This window comes from Biomphalaria glabrata, chromosome 18, assembly GCF_947242115.1.
Source record: "Biomphalaria glabrata chromosome 18, xgBioGlab47.1, whole genome shotgun sequence".
NCBI classification, from domain to species: domain Eukaryota; kingdom Metazoa; phylum Mollusca; class Gastropoda; family Planorbidae; genus Biomphalaria; species Biomphalaria glabrata.
The window spans coordinates 20394996-20408573 of record NC_074728.1 but is presented as its reverse complement, the minus strand read 5'-3'; the positions used below and the strand labels follow the sequence as shown (position 1 = coordinate 20408573).

General features: G+C 37.9%; 1 protein-coding gene across 2 annotated transcripts in view; it reads right to left on the bottom strand.

Annotated features, from left to right (window-relative positions):
* LOC106070559 (uncharacterized) overlaps positions 1 to 13578 on the bottom strand; it is a 35321-nt gene that overhangs the window by 13799 nt on the left and 7944 nt on the right. The window contains exons 2-3 of one of the 2 annotated variants that reach the window (XM_056017438.1): positions 6330 to 6384; positions 3501 to 3696 (exon numbers count right to left, since the gene is read on the bottom strand). In XM_056017438.1, the coding sequence (XP_055873413.1) occupies positions 3501 to 3609 (109 nt within the window). In that variant the 5' untranslated portion in view covers positions 3610 to 3696; positions 6330 to 6384. The remainder of the gene's footprint in view (positions 1 to 3500; positions 3697 to 6329; positions 6385 to 13578) is intronic. The other variant, XM_056017437.1, reaches the window with a different exon arrangement.

Sequence of the window (13578 nt, the reverse complement as noted above, 5' to 3'; positions counted from 1 at the left end):
GAACATCCGAAACATGTAAAACAGAAAAAAAAACAACATTATTTTATTTTACAGAGGCAAATGAATCTTTGAAACATTATTACTTTTGACAATCAAAATTAAATTTCGTCTTGAATATTCCTTGCTATTAGGTGGATCCATCAGGGATCCGACTCTGACGGGGGCCGCCTCTGAGTTTGTGTGATAACACAAACTCTCTTTGTAATCTTGTTGATTATTATTACTGAAATGCAAAATAACACATATGCTGTACCTTGAAAAAATTAATTGAACGCCCTCGTATTTCCCGTTGTCATCACAACGCCCCATCCCCCATTTTGTTTTACCCGGGTCTTATAATATAACTGGGTTATCAAGTGCGGACCAGTTTTTAAACAGGAAGTAGACACTATTATGGATTTAAAAAAAAAAGCTCAAACAAGAGAATGAAAAAATTCCGGTATTTTAAACTGACATTTTCTCCTGACAATATGTTCATTGAGTGGTTGTACCTGCAAACAGGCTGAGTTCCCCTAGGTCTATTAAGACGACACTACCGTGTTTATGTATTTAGGCACTCCACGGAACTGGGAAGATATAGTATCAGGTCAAACACGTTACGACAGGTGGAGTCATTAAGAACTTATAGCGCCTAAAGGCATGGATAGAAATGTAGGTCCCATTTATTTAAACTTGTCATAACAAGGTTTCCCACATGTATATAGGCCTATGTAAGAACTGCCTCTTCCTGGTCTTAATCGTACTTTGCATTGATAGGATCGAACTCTAAATGTGATTCCAAAGCTGTCTTTCATCATTTATCTTTTTTCTTAATCTTTTTTATGACACATTTATTGTATCTTTCTCACTATCTAAATTCTTTGAGCCGGATCTAAAACTATATTTTAACAAGTTTACAATGACAGTTTGTGTGGAAACACAAACCCAAAATTGGCCCCCGAAGTGGTCCACCTAGAGTCTTCACCAGGATTCGAACACGGGACTTCCGGTTCCAATTGCTTTACCCCTCAACCACAGCATCTCCATATATTCATTTAGAGTACACTTATATATTTTAAAAATATTAATTATTAACCTTATCAGTACATTCAAAATTAATAACATGTTACATGTAATACAGAGAAACCAAAAAAAAAATTATTCTTCTAACAAAATTAGATAAATTGGCGACACAAACAAAAAATTGACCTACACTACAACTGTGTACAAATGACTTATAAGTAACTAGCCTTTCCACTCGCAAATAAAAATTAATATCTCCATTGTCATTTGTCACAAAGCGTAAATGAAATGGAAATATGTAAAAATGGAAGGAATATTTTTCAGAGTTTTTTCCAGGGCCGGAATAACGACTGTGTAGCCGAAACACTAAAGATGGCCTAGATATACTTAAAACATATCATTTTTGACACAATTTGCATATTAATTAAGTGAAAGCATGGCACTGAAAGAATGGAAACTTATTTATCACTTATTCTAGTATGTTCGTAGATTAATTAATGTCATTATATTTATAGGGAAGCTATAAAGCCAGAATACGGCTGGGGCCTAAAAAAACAACAAACTAACTAAAAACATTTTTATCCTTTCCTCGTATTAAGGTGCAAAAGAATTAGGCCAAAGGTCCTTGTGACAATTGTCTAAAGAAAAGGATTATGACACATGATTAGGAATCGCCTCTTGTTATGGAGTGTGTGTGTGTGTGTGTGTGTGTGTGTGTGCTTCCATGGTGACGGTGGGAAGAGGTTATTGATTTGTTGTGAATGATGCAACATAGGTGGCGATGTCGTCATTTGGTCTTAGGGAAGACGACTCTAGAACGTGAGAATGAAAGGTTGTGTTACTGTAGTGAGTCTGATTTTATTACTTTAGTCTACAACATTTTTTTTTCATTTTATCCACTTGATTTTTTGTGTCTATATTATAAATAAAAGTTTTATTTAGTTGTTGTTTTTTTTAGAGGAAGTTATTCAATGTTTTTTTTTTTTAAGTTTTATTAGTTAAGATAAAGTAAGCCTTCAACGGCTTAATTGTTTACCAGCTATTTGGTGCTACACACCAACCACTGGAACCAAAATATACAACAACAGCCTCTTACCAACTTCTCTGCCCGTCAACGAGATTTTGTAACTCACTTTTGTTTAGCGGTGTCAACATGAACTTGAATCGCCCCCCCCCCCCCCTTCCCCGCCTCAGGAAGTCGAGGCTCATTCTCCGTAGAGATTTGTTTTCATGTTACTACTGCATACTAACTGTGAATGGACGGCCAGCAATGAGCATGTCCCCTCCCCCACCCCCCACCTCCATTTTTTTTTTTTGTTGACAGTGACTACGGGACCAGTGAAATGTGAGACTTTTTTTCAAGCCCCACCCAGCGCAATGTAATCTCCACCCTGGTAGCCCACGGGAGGTATTGTTTCCGTACATGGTATCTTGTCCAATATTTGTTTTATTTGGATTATCCCCACCAGGGCGTCACGATAAGGGCGGTGGAGATCATCTAGTTACCTATCCTGCTATTGCAACTCACGTATTCCCAGAGCACAAGACGAGTAGGTAGGTGCAGCGAGGAAGTGGAAGTTAAAATTAACAAGCAAAATATTTTTAGAAAAACCTTTTTTTTTTTTTTTTAGAAAAACATAACTTATCTAAGGGAAAGAACTCCGCGCTTACAAATATATGCTATCTATAATGCGGAAGTTATTTATTTCTATGATACGATAATTAACAAAGTGATTAAGTAATTAACTATTTGGTTAAGTTTTTAACAGATTCGTGTTTTATTAGGTACAACAAATTATTTATTTGTTTAAAGTTTCCACTTGATCCGTGAATGGGTGTGGGAAAAATAACGTGTACAATTATCTAAGGGGACGAAACCTTAAATATTTAGCAATATCTGTGACTACTGAAGGATTTGTATCAAACCAGATAATTAATTACCAGTAATTAATTGACTAATTGGTTATTGTTTTTTGTTGATTCTTGTATTGTCCAAGCCACTGATGTATTGGGCAAGGTTTCCTCTTAAACACAGAATGGGTGTGGGAGAAAAAACGTGTACAGACTTTTTACCAGACAGACAGACAGAGTGACTTGATACAAGATGTGTAACAATGTCAATTACGGTTCATTGTTCTCAATAAAACTTTCTTTTGTTTTTTAATAGTCATACCCAGTACACACTGGTCCTATCTCTTTAGTGGAAATATGGGAGGAGGGGAGGGAGGTATCTGGGAGAAGGTTTCCGTGCTGCCTTATGGAGCTCAGCAAACACAACTCAGCTCGAGTTAAAATTCAAATGTATAATTCCTTGCTTGCCTCGGGATTTCCACTCCTGCCCCACTTGATAGGTAGCAGAGTGGTTTATCCAGATCAGTCACACTCCTACTGATGTCTCTAATTTTTAGTAGTGAGACAACTGCGGAGTTGAATTACTTGATCAAAAGTAACTAGCATTAGGTAAGACTACACCAAAACTATATAGAAAAGTAGCTTACCAGGGGTGGTTTCAATCTTAAAGCTAGAGTAACACTTCGACAGGCATCGGGGTGGCTTCAGATTAGATATGCAACACGCGTTTATGTCGCCCTCAGGGTTCGGATCCATTTACTGTGGCCTCTGAATGACAAGTCCGTTCTCTGCTCCTTATTGGTTCCGCTTCTTCCCCAGCACGCGTGGCATATCTAAGAGCTTCTGCAGAGTTGAAACAAAAACAAAAATAAAAATGGACGCATGCCCTACTAAGAGCAACCTTTTTTCTTAGAGATTTCCACAAAGGCATCAACAAAATATTTGGCCCTTTTTTTTGTGTGCGCTCCCTTTAAGGATCGGATGAATGCTGTGTTCATTAACAGAAAACTTTTATCGATGCCTTTAAGTAAAAGCTGATCATGCTGTGACATCGGACTTTTCGTCAGTGCGATTGGAGCAGGAGAACGTGGTGGTGGCTGAGCGGTTAAACGCTCGGCTGGGGACCTGGGTTCGAATCTCGGTGAAGATTGGCATTTTGAATTTCGGGATCTTTAGGCGACCCTGAGTCCACACAACTTTAATGGGTATCTGATTTTAGTTGGATAAAGTAAAGGCGGTTAATCGTTGTGCTGTCCACATGACACCCTGCTCGTTAACCACTGGTCAAAGAAACAGACGGTACGAGACGTTTTGGCGCGACCGATTTGGCGCCGCCGTTTTGTCGCGAACCGTTTTGGCGCAAGGTTCGTTTCTGACTATAATTTAAGAAACACGTAACTTTTATATAAGAGTTTATTTCGCTATACCATATAATTGTATCTATAATATTACTTCTATCACCATCCACCGTATTGTATTTGGACAAAAAAATAATCTTGATTATTTCATGAATAATCTGGTAATGACATGCTACCCTTGCAAGAGAGGGAGCTTTGGCAGCCACTCACCTCGAAGCACCAAGTACGTTTTTACAAGCAACGGCAGAAATCCGAGCACTCATTTATGAGAAGTGGTTAAAGTCCTGGAAGGAATCCGACGGAGCACGTGGTGTCTGGCAGCATATGCGTCACCCATATCGCGACGATCCGTAGTGGCGGTTAAGGAGGTCAGAACAAAGAATCAGTGCACAGTGTAGGGCGGAACATTGTCCTGTTGGGGCATACTTTTGCCCGGTTCCACCATGTAGGGTAGCTACGAGGCATTAGGCCTACGTCTACGTTTCTTATTCGACGTCTATCAGTTGAAACAGTTGCTTTTATCTCCTATGTCTGCTACATATAAGAGTTGCGTGGTCTCAGTAGCGACCTAAAACAGACATCTACTCACGAGGCTCTACTAAAGGAACAAGAACTTTACGTAAATCACACACATCAAAATTGCATTGCTTCAGTAAGAGTCGCGCTGTCCGAGAGGTAAAGCGCTTGACTTCCGAACCGGAGTGCTCAAGGTTCAAATCCAGGTGAAGACTGGCATTTTTAATTTCGGGAGGCCTTTTTTTTTAAAGATTTTTCACGTTAAATTAAAACTTCGAAATCGCCAACTCAACAAAAGTAAAAAACAAAAAAAAATCTATATAAAAAGAATCTTAATTCTACAGTGACCTCAGGTACACAATATTAAATATACAACTTTAAAAAAAAAGCATTTCTTATCATCACTTCCGGTACTTTGTACACCAGACACACCTATTTATAAGATTTCCTCAATGTATAAAAATCTCGTACAGATCCAGACATTCGAAGATGGGCAAAATATTTCTAAACATCTATTTCTTTATTCCAATCTTTAATGAATACATTCGGGAATACCCACTGACTTACATGTGGTCATGGTACAACATGTCTAGACCTACAGACCAATTTTTAGAAGATATTTTTTTTAAATTGTCAAGGTCAAAAAAATAGTTTACACGGTATGGTCAATCAGCTGGTGATTCTTTTCCCAAAGATATAGCTCGTCCATCGTGGTTCGATGATGACCACTTTTGTCATCCAGGGGGCTGAGGGCTTTGCACTAGGGTATTTTTTTTTTGGGGGGGGATGACTAGTGACTTGCGCTGTAATTTTGATTAAAGTGAGGAGGATTCGCGCAACACGTCGACCTCACTCTCTCACCCTGAGGCCCATCCATTTCTAGAAGCAAGATTTTCCCAAAGATATATATATATATAAATTGTCAGAATTCTAGGAAAAACGTTAGAGCCGTTTTCGAGTTGCGTGTCCAGACAGGTCTGAATGCTTTCTTCCTTCTGTCTGTTAATTCCCATGAAGAATTCGGAAGGAAATTGTAAAAAGTAGAATTTGCTTATTATGGTATCAAAGCAAGGAGACTTCATTTTTAACGATGGAAGAACATTTTTGTTTACAAAGTTCCAGAAAGGGTGACTTTATGCAGGGGCGGCCTTGGGTAATTGGAGGCTCAAAGCGAAGAGAATTAGGTGCCCCCAAATGAAATAGAAAATAAAAAGACCGAAAAATAAAATTCCGCAAAGAAATAAAACTTTCCTGCATCTATATCTTTTAAAAAAAATGAAATAGATTTATATTGAGCATTCCCGTGGCGTTCCGAATAAAATCTTACATCGCAGTAGAGACCTAGAGCTAGGCCAGTAAACGAGTCATAGAGTCCTACTATGTTTGAGATCTGATCCAAGTCTCTCATTTTTTTTATCTAAATTTTTTTTTTTAAGTCCTGTCGAGGCCCCCACCAATCGGAGACCCTAGACGGCAGCCTTTTTTCCACCTGTGCGTAAAGCCGGCCCTGCCCTCTACTTTGACTTGACGTTACTTTATCTCCCTTATCGTATTTCGCAATAGGCCCATCGAAATACTGTGACTAGACTTCTAAGTACTTACTGTGGCAATTCTAACAGCTTCATCAGGTGTGCGTCAGACGGCAAGAAATCTTGGACTGGAAACAAGAAAAGAAATCGAAAACTAAACATGCTATCCATCTTTCTAATTTATTTATTTTTTTCCTGAAGAGATTTATTAAGGGTTTGTTCTTTCCTAACCAAAATTATAATGCCAGCAGAATGTAAATGTCTGTACGTTAAAAAAAATAAAAAATGAAACAATGTTATACTTGTGCATGTTATTGAACTAATCTATGGGTATAACTTTAAAAAAATAATACGAACAACAAAGTTTGAAATCGACGCAAACATACACTCGATTGGAAAGATAGATCAATCGATATGTAGATAGATAGACAGACAGACAGAAAGACAGATAGACAGATAGACAGATAGACAAATAGACAGATAGACAGATAGACAGATAGACAGACAGATAGACAGACAGATAGACAGACAGATAGACAGACAGATAGACAGACAGACTTGCGTGTAGCGAAGTCATACAGTATATCATAAGAATTCTGTTTCCTACATAGATCACAGGTATTGAATAATGCCGTTTTTTATCGCGCGTACGATTGGCGCTTTCCATATTGAATCACATCCCAAAATGACAGTTTTTGTCTATATATTTCAGGAGATTTGTATGAGTTTTCAAAAGATTTTAATAATTTCCAGAGATTTCCAGGACTTTTTCGTATATTTTGCAATTTCAGGAGATTTTCAGGAGCTCCTGGTAAATAAGGGGGCCACGGGAAATAAGTTATAAAATGGATTAATTTAATAATTTACAAATAGAATTAGCGCTTGTCTTATGAAAGTGCGGGGCCCACTACGGTCGCATAGGTTGCAGTGGCCTAAGGCCGGCCCTGTTAAATAGCAGCGTATGCTACGCCGCCGGTCGACTAGTAGTCTTTATTTCCTTTCGTACTATCTTCTGCATTTGTCTCTTTGTAAACAAAAGTCAATTATTGCCAGCCTTTGACGACTCATAGCCAAAAATTCATGTTCTGCTTCTGTTTCCATACAGAATGTCACTGACCTAGATCTATTAATACATCATCCGCCCCATAGATCACTATGGCTGAAAGTGGAACTTTACTTTTTACTTTAGATCTTTTAAAAAGCTATTGGAATTATCCAAGCCCAACGACCTTTTCTCTGACCTACATTCTTAACCTTTCTGAATGACGACTTAAGACTTAAAGGCAGTATTATGTGGTTGAAGAAAAAACCTTATTTGTCTTCCAGCCATCGCAAAAGGAAACCTTAATCAGACTCTGTCCACCAAGTAAGCCTACATCTCAGTTGATTTCAGCTCATCAATATTTGAGACGCAATTGCTATCATTGCCTGCCATAGAGCGCGAACCGAATTGGATTTACAGTACAAATATATTGATTTTTGGTGAGTTCCCTCGAGATCCATATAATCGAAACATGTCACACTTTAGCCTAGTGGAACAATATTTTGTAGTAAATCTCATTTGTATTGATGAATGTTCCAGGCAGGAGACGGGAGGCCTTTTTGTAACTTGATTTCTTTACCAGAATCTGTAGAACGTACAATGTTGAGACCTGCCAGTTAAAAAAAACTTAGAGTTTGGTTTAATGTGACTCGTTTTAATGTATGACCAGTGGCGTCACTAAGATGGGTGTCACCCTGTGCGGTAAGATCAGGGTGTCACCCCTTCCCATGTGTTCCACAAGTTTCACTTATTCTTCCCAATAAAAACTAACGTTGTTTTGTTCTTTTTGCGCTATACTACAGTTCGTTGATTGCTGATACCCAACGTTAAAACAAATGTCGATTCTATTTTAAAACATTTTTGTCACTGACATTTTATCGTTAATTATTACATAAATGAACATCTAGGATTTAAAAAATTAGTAACAAATTAAAAAATTAACTGAACAAGCTTTCCTTAGTAAATATTAAACAGCTTTTAACGGAAACCTTTTTTTATTATTATAGCTTTTATATAGCGCTACTTTCATGCTTATAGCATGCTCAGAGCGCTTTTGGTCCAATCTCATTTGTGGACCAGTGGGGGGGGGGGGGGGGAGGGGGTATCTAGGAGTTGGTTTTCCGTGCTGCCTTTAGGCGCTCAGTAAGCACAACTCTGCCCGAGTCAGGTGTCGAACCTCGAGCCCCCTTCTAGGTAGCCAAGCCAAGCCAAGTTCAAGCGCACTCTCGACTACGCTTCCCACCTTTTGACATTATATTGGTAGTTTACTGAGGACGGCAAATGAAAAAAATGCAACTTAATGAACTATGTATTGATCGGTACAAAAACTTCAAAAATTTGTATTTATCTTAACATTTTAAAGTCTATAATAACTTTATAAAATACAAACTTAAAGTTTCCTTTTCAGGATTTCAAATTTTAAAAACTTATAAATAACTTTAAACTCAAAAGTATTTTGGAAATTCGTTTTCAATTGACAGAATTGTTTGATTTGAAATTCATTTTTTTTAAAGTTATTAATAGTTGTTAATATTATGCAATATTGAAAAGCTTCTTTCACATGACGCCATGTAGTCATACCACTTAGACATGCATTTGGAAAGAAACAGTTAAAGGCTTAAATCTAAGGCTGGTTGAGATTCGTTGAATTCGTTCAAAATGAACCTTGCTGTCTGTAGATGTCTTCTAGTTTTTGTATTTCTGTTCAAATATCTTGTGGTCTGGCTCAGTATAAAAGAGAAAGATGCACTCAGCATTTAGCTCTTTCTCTCTATTTGAATAGTGAATCCGGCATCTTGAGATTATCTCCTGATATGTTCATATTGTTAAAACTTATTTGTCTGTTGCAATAACATGCCAGTTTGATTTGACAAAAGTGATCTCAATAACATTTTGAGCTAACTTGTCACACATTTCGTAGAATAAACTTTGAAATGCTCGAGCTTAGCCACCACTTTGTCAATAATTAACCCTTTAATTTGAGGGCACTCTTGTGTTTAGTTGTCTTTTACCTAAGTACATCTGCAAACAAGAAAGTTAAGCAATGTAAGGTCTACATGTATTTAGACAGCTGGCAGTTGTCTTTGCGCTGCTCCTCTAGTGTATTTTCAGAGCGAAGGCAAAAACTTTCGCGTCACACTTTCATCAAATCGTTCTTTCATGAGTCTAACAGCAACACGATGAGCACACCAGCGAGTTGTTCCTATGACACTCTATCATTTATTAAAATATCCCATCGATTGGTAGCAGCGGCAAAGAAAGAAAACATTTTTTTAGAAAACCGAAAAACAAGGTATGTTAGAATCATTTTCTGATTAAGAATTTTGACCAAATAGCTTAAGTAAATGGTGTACACATCCATTCAAGTTTCTTTTCTGTTCTTCATTAATTACTGCCTGCACTTCTTCATAAAATCCTGACATTGTAGCTGCATTACCAAGTCCTTGAGCTCATCATATCAATCTCTTTCCAGGCGTTTTATATTATCAGAACTGCTACCATCAGCTTTTGGTCCACTTCAAGAGGAATATCCTAAAAAACATTTCAGTCATTTGAACATGACCATTGCTACTATTAATATATCTTACAACTTCAGACATCTATGTTAGGTGTTCTGTTATACAAAATACCAGAGTACCTTGCAGCATTTATGTCTCTAATAAGTACAAGCTTGAAAAGTAACTTTTATTTTTGCATTGCTGTCTTGCAATCGTATAAGTTATTATTTCAGTACTGGCTTATATTTGGAAACTTTTCCACAATCCCAAGAAAAAAATTCCGTTATTCAATGAAAAGTCTTCTTCAATTCGCTACCAAAATACTAACTTTTGCTTTGCTAGAAACAATGGGATATAAAGCAATCTAGAAGTGCAAGATGTTCCTCTGTTTTCCCATCTAAATGTCAATCATAGCAATGACATCCGTGTCAATTTTTTTTTGTAGCCTAATTCCGGCTTCCAAAATGTTTCAAACTTGAAAGCCTGATAAATGTTCTTCGGTTTTCTTGCGAGTTTCTTATTGTGGACATGCCAACTATTTATCAAACAAAAAAATCTTGCTATTGATTTTTTCCCCATGAAGAAAAATTTCATTCAACCATTGCTATGCTTTATGATCTTGCTTCTGTCACATTTTTAAATTGGCATTTTTTTTTGTTGAAAAGTGCATTTTTTTCCACTCGGGTGTCACCCCCTATCTTGTGTAATTCCCTATCGGGTGTCACCCCTATCGGGTGTCACCCGGTGCGAACCGCACCCCAGCACCCCCCCTAGTGACGCCACTGTGTATGACTAGAGCTTTCAAGGTATATAGATGTCTTTCATGTTACAGAAAGCGCGAAAAAATTAATTGTTTATACATCGTCAAGGGGCATTCCAATAATATTGGTTTCAAATGTTTCGGATGTGCCTTCTAAAATTGCAGATGATTACATCCTAACCAAATCCGCCCGCAGGATAGCGGGGGATGGCGGCGGGCAGGGTTCGAACCCGGGACCAACAAGACGAAATTCCCTAGCGCATACCACACGACCAGGCGGCCTTTGTTCAAGTTTAGTGTTAAAAAAAAAAAAGTAAAGTTTCCCTTTTCAGACCTTGCGATCTATGGGGCAGATGATGTTAAGGTCATCTGTTTCTTTGGTACATACAACGGTTATCGAGCAGGGTGTTATGTGGCCAGCACAACGACCAACCGCCTTTACTTTCCCCAACTAAAGTCAGGTACCCATTAGAGCTGGGTTAAGTCAGGGGCGCCCTAAAAATCCAGAAATTCAAAATCCCAGTCTTCACCGGGATTCGTACCCAGAACCTCAGGTTCGGAAGCCAAGTGCTTAACCATTCGACCACCGCGCCCCCCCCCCCCCCCCCCCCAAGTTTAGTGTTATTGACATTAAAAAAATTAGCATTTTAAATATCTAAGCAATAACCCTGGCTGACTAGATATGAACGTGTTAATTTTATTCTTTAATCAATCTTAGCATAATATACTTTAAAAAATTAATAAACAGAAGTAAAATTAAATAGTTTTTATAAATAATTCCTATCAGTAGTTATGATTCATGGGACACCCGAGTGTGAACGAGAAACCTGCACGGAGCAGATGGCACACAAAGACGTTTGCACACGTCACGCAATGTCGTGATGGTGGAGTCTATTCAGGAAACTACGGCCGAAAGAACATACAAATGAAAAGATTAAAGCCAATAACTTCAAACAAATTTAACAATGTTTTTGTAATGTAAGCTTTTCATTTGAGAGTATGAGGAATGTCATAGTTTAAAAAAAAAAAAAAGAAGCTATTTTTAGTTTATTGTTCGCGCGATATAAGAACAGACCCAAACGTCGAGCACGATGGTTATTGTTGTTTACTTGTCGACCCGCGGCGTAGCAAACGCCGCTATTTAACAGGGCCGGCTTTAAGCCACTGCAACCTAAGCGACCCCAGTGGGCCTCGTACTTTCATGGGCCCCAAGCTAATTCTACGTAAAAATGATTAAATTAAATCATTTTATCTCATAACAGATTTTCCTCTGCCTCCTGATTTACCAGGAGCTCATAGCAATTTCCTGAAAAAGCAAAATATACGATAAAGTCCTGGAAATCTCCTTAAATTATTAAAGTCTTTTGAAAACTCATAAAAAATCTCCTGAAATACAGACAAAATTGTCGTTATGGGGTGTTATTCAATTGGAAAACCCCATCCAGCGGGGTTTGCAGCTACAAATCACATCTTCAATATAAAAAGCAAATTACACATTCAAAATTCTATGAGCGTAGCCAAAGGGTTTTTGAGTTTAAACCCCCTTCTCCAGAGGGCTTTTTTTTTTAAAGGTTCAAACCACTACTGATGGTTTTGAGTTTAAATACCCCCCATACAGAGAGTTTTGAGGTTGAAAACCTGTCTCTTCAATTTTATCCTAAAGCAAACTACAGTCACCAAATTCTATGAGCGTAGGTAGTGGGGTTTTGAATTAAAAAAAAACAACAAAAAAACTCCACGCGGGAGGATCTGATTCAGTAAGAATAGTACATAAGGTTTTTAAAATAAAACTTTTTAATATAATATTATAATATAATGATATAATCGGATAATTCACTGTAGATACCTCAGAATATGCATTTTGTTGGCTTTTAATACCGGAAATATTGCTTGGAGGCGGGGCTTCGCCTCCAGCTAAGGGAGCTCACAGACCCCATTGCTGGCTATGACGAGGAGTCTACAATTTTTCCATTAACTCCAGAAAGAACCTATTGTAGGGTACAATAAACGTCTTCCAAAAACTTAATAGGTCAGAATGTAATAAAGATTAATTATGTAGACACACACACATGCACACACACAGGCACGTACAAACACATATATTTTTTTGCGGTTGGGGGCTGAAAAAATCCCCCCACCCAAAACCATCTTTCCCGAAAAAAAATCCTGCTACGCCCATGTGATACATTGTATGATTTCGCTACACGCAAGGCTCGTAAAGTAATTCTGTGCGTAGTAAAGAATAAGTAAAATGCAAAGACGAATTTATCTTCTAATACAAACTCTTAATTTTCACTTATTAACCGCATTTTTACCCAAACAGGGCCCTGCGCTATCCGTTTCGCATAGGGCCCTGAAAAGGTTAGGTCGGGTCCTGCTATTTAGTGACGGGTGAATACAGAGAAGATTACTTGTTCTCTCCACCCCTCCTGTTGTTTTTTTTTTTTTTCGACGCAGAAGCTAAGTGGGATAACTCGTCCGACTTGCAGAAGTAAAAGAGTTATCTTTCCATGAGTTTTGGTGGTGTCAGGCATGGTTGGGCAATGAAGAGAATTATTTAGAGTGATTTTTTTTTAAAGACTTAAAGACAGCGTTTCTCAAACTCTGCAAATCTCTTGTGTTAGGATATTCGAAATTCATCCGACTGTTGAAGAATTTTGTGCAACATAAATAAATAAAAAAGATTCTGGACAAGACTTCTACTTTAACACACAGACGGTCACGCACACTACACACGTGCTTGTACTATATCAGTATTAGTAATTCGAATGTCCGTCTTATAATGATGATGGTGAGTAAAAAAAAAAGTAAAGTAACCTTTTCATATCTTCTGCAGATCATTTCTTTGGTCAATGGATAACGTACAGGGTGTCATTTGGGCAACGCAACGCCCTAAATATCCCAAAATTTAAAAAATTACAGTCATTACCGAAGATTCGAAGTCGGGACCCCAGATCAGGAAGCCAAGAGCTTAACCACTCACCAACTGCGACCATATGATAGTCATTGCTGACTCTTTATT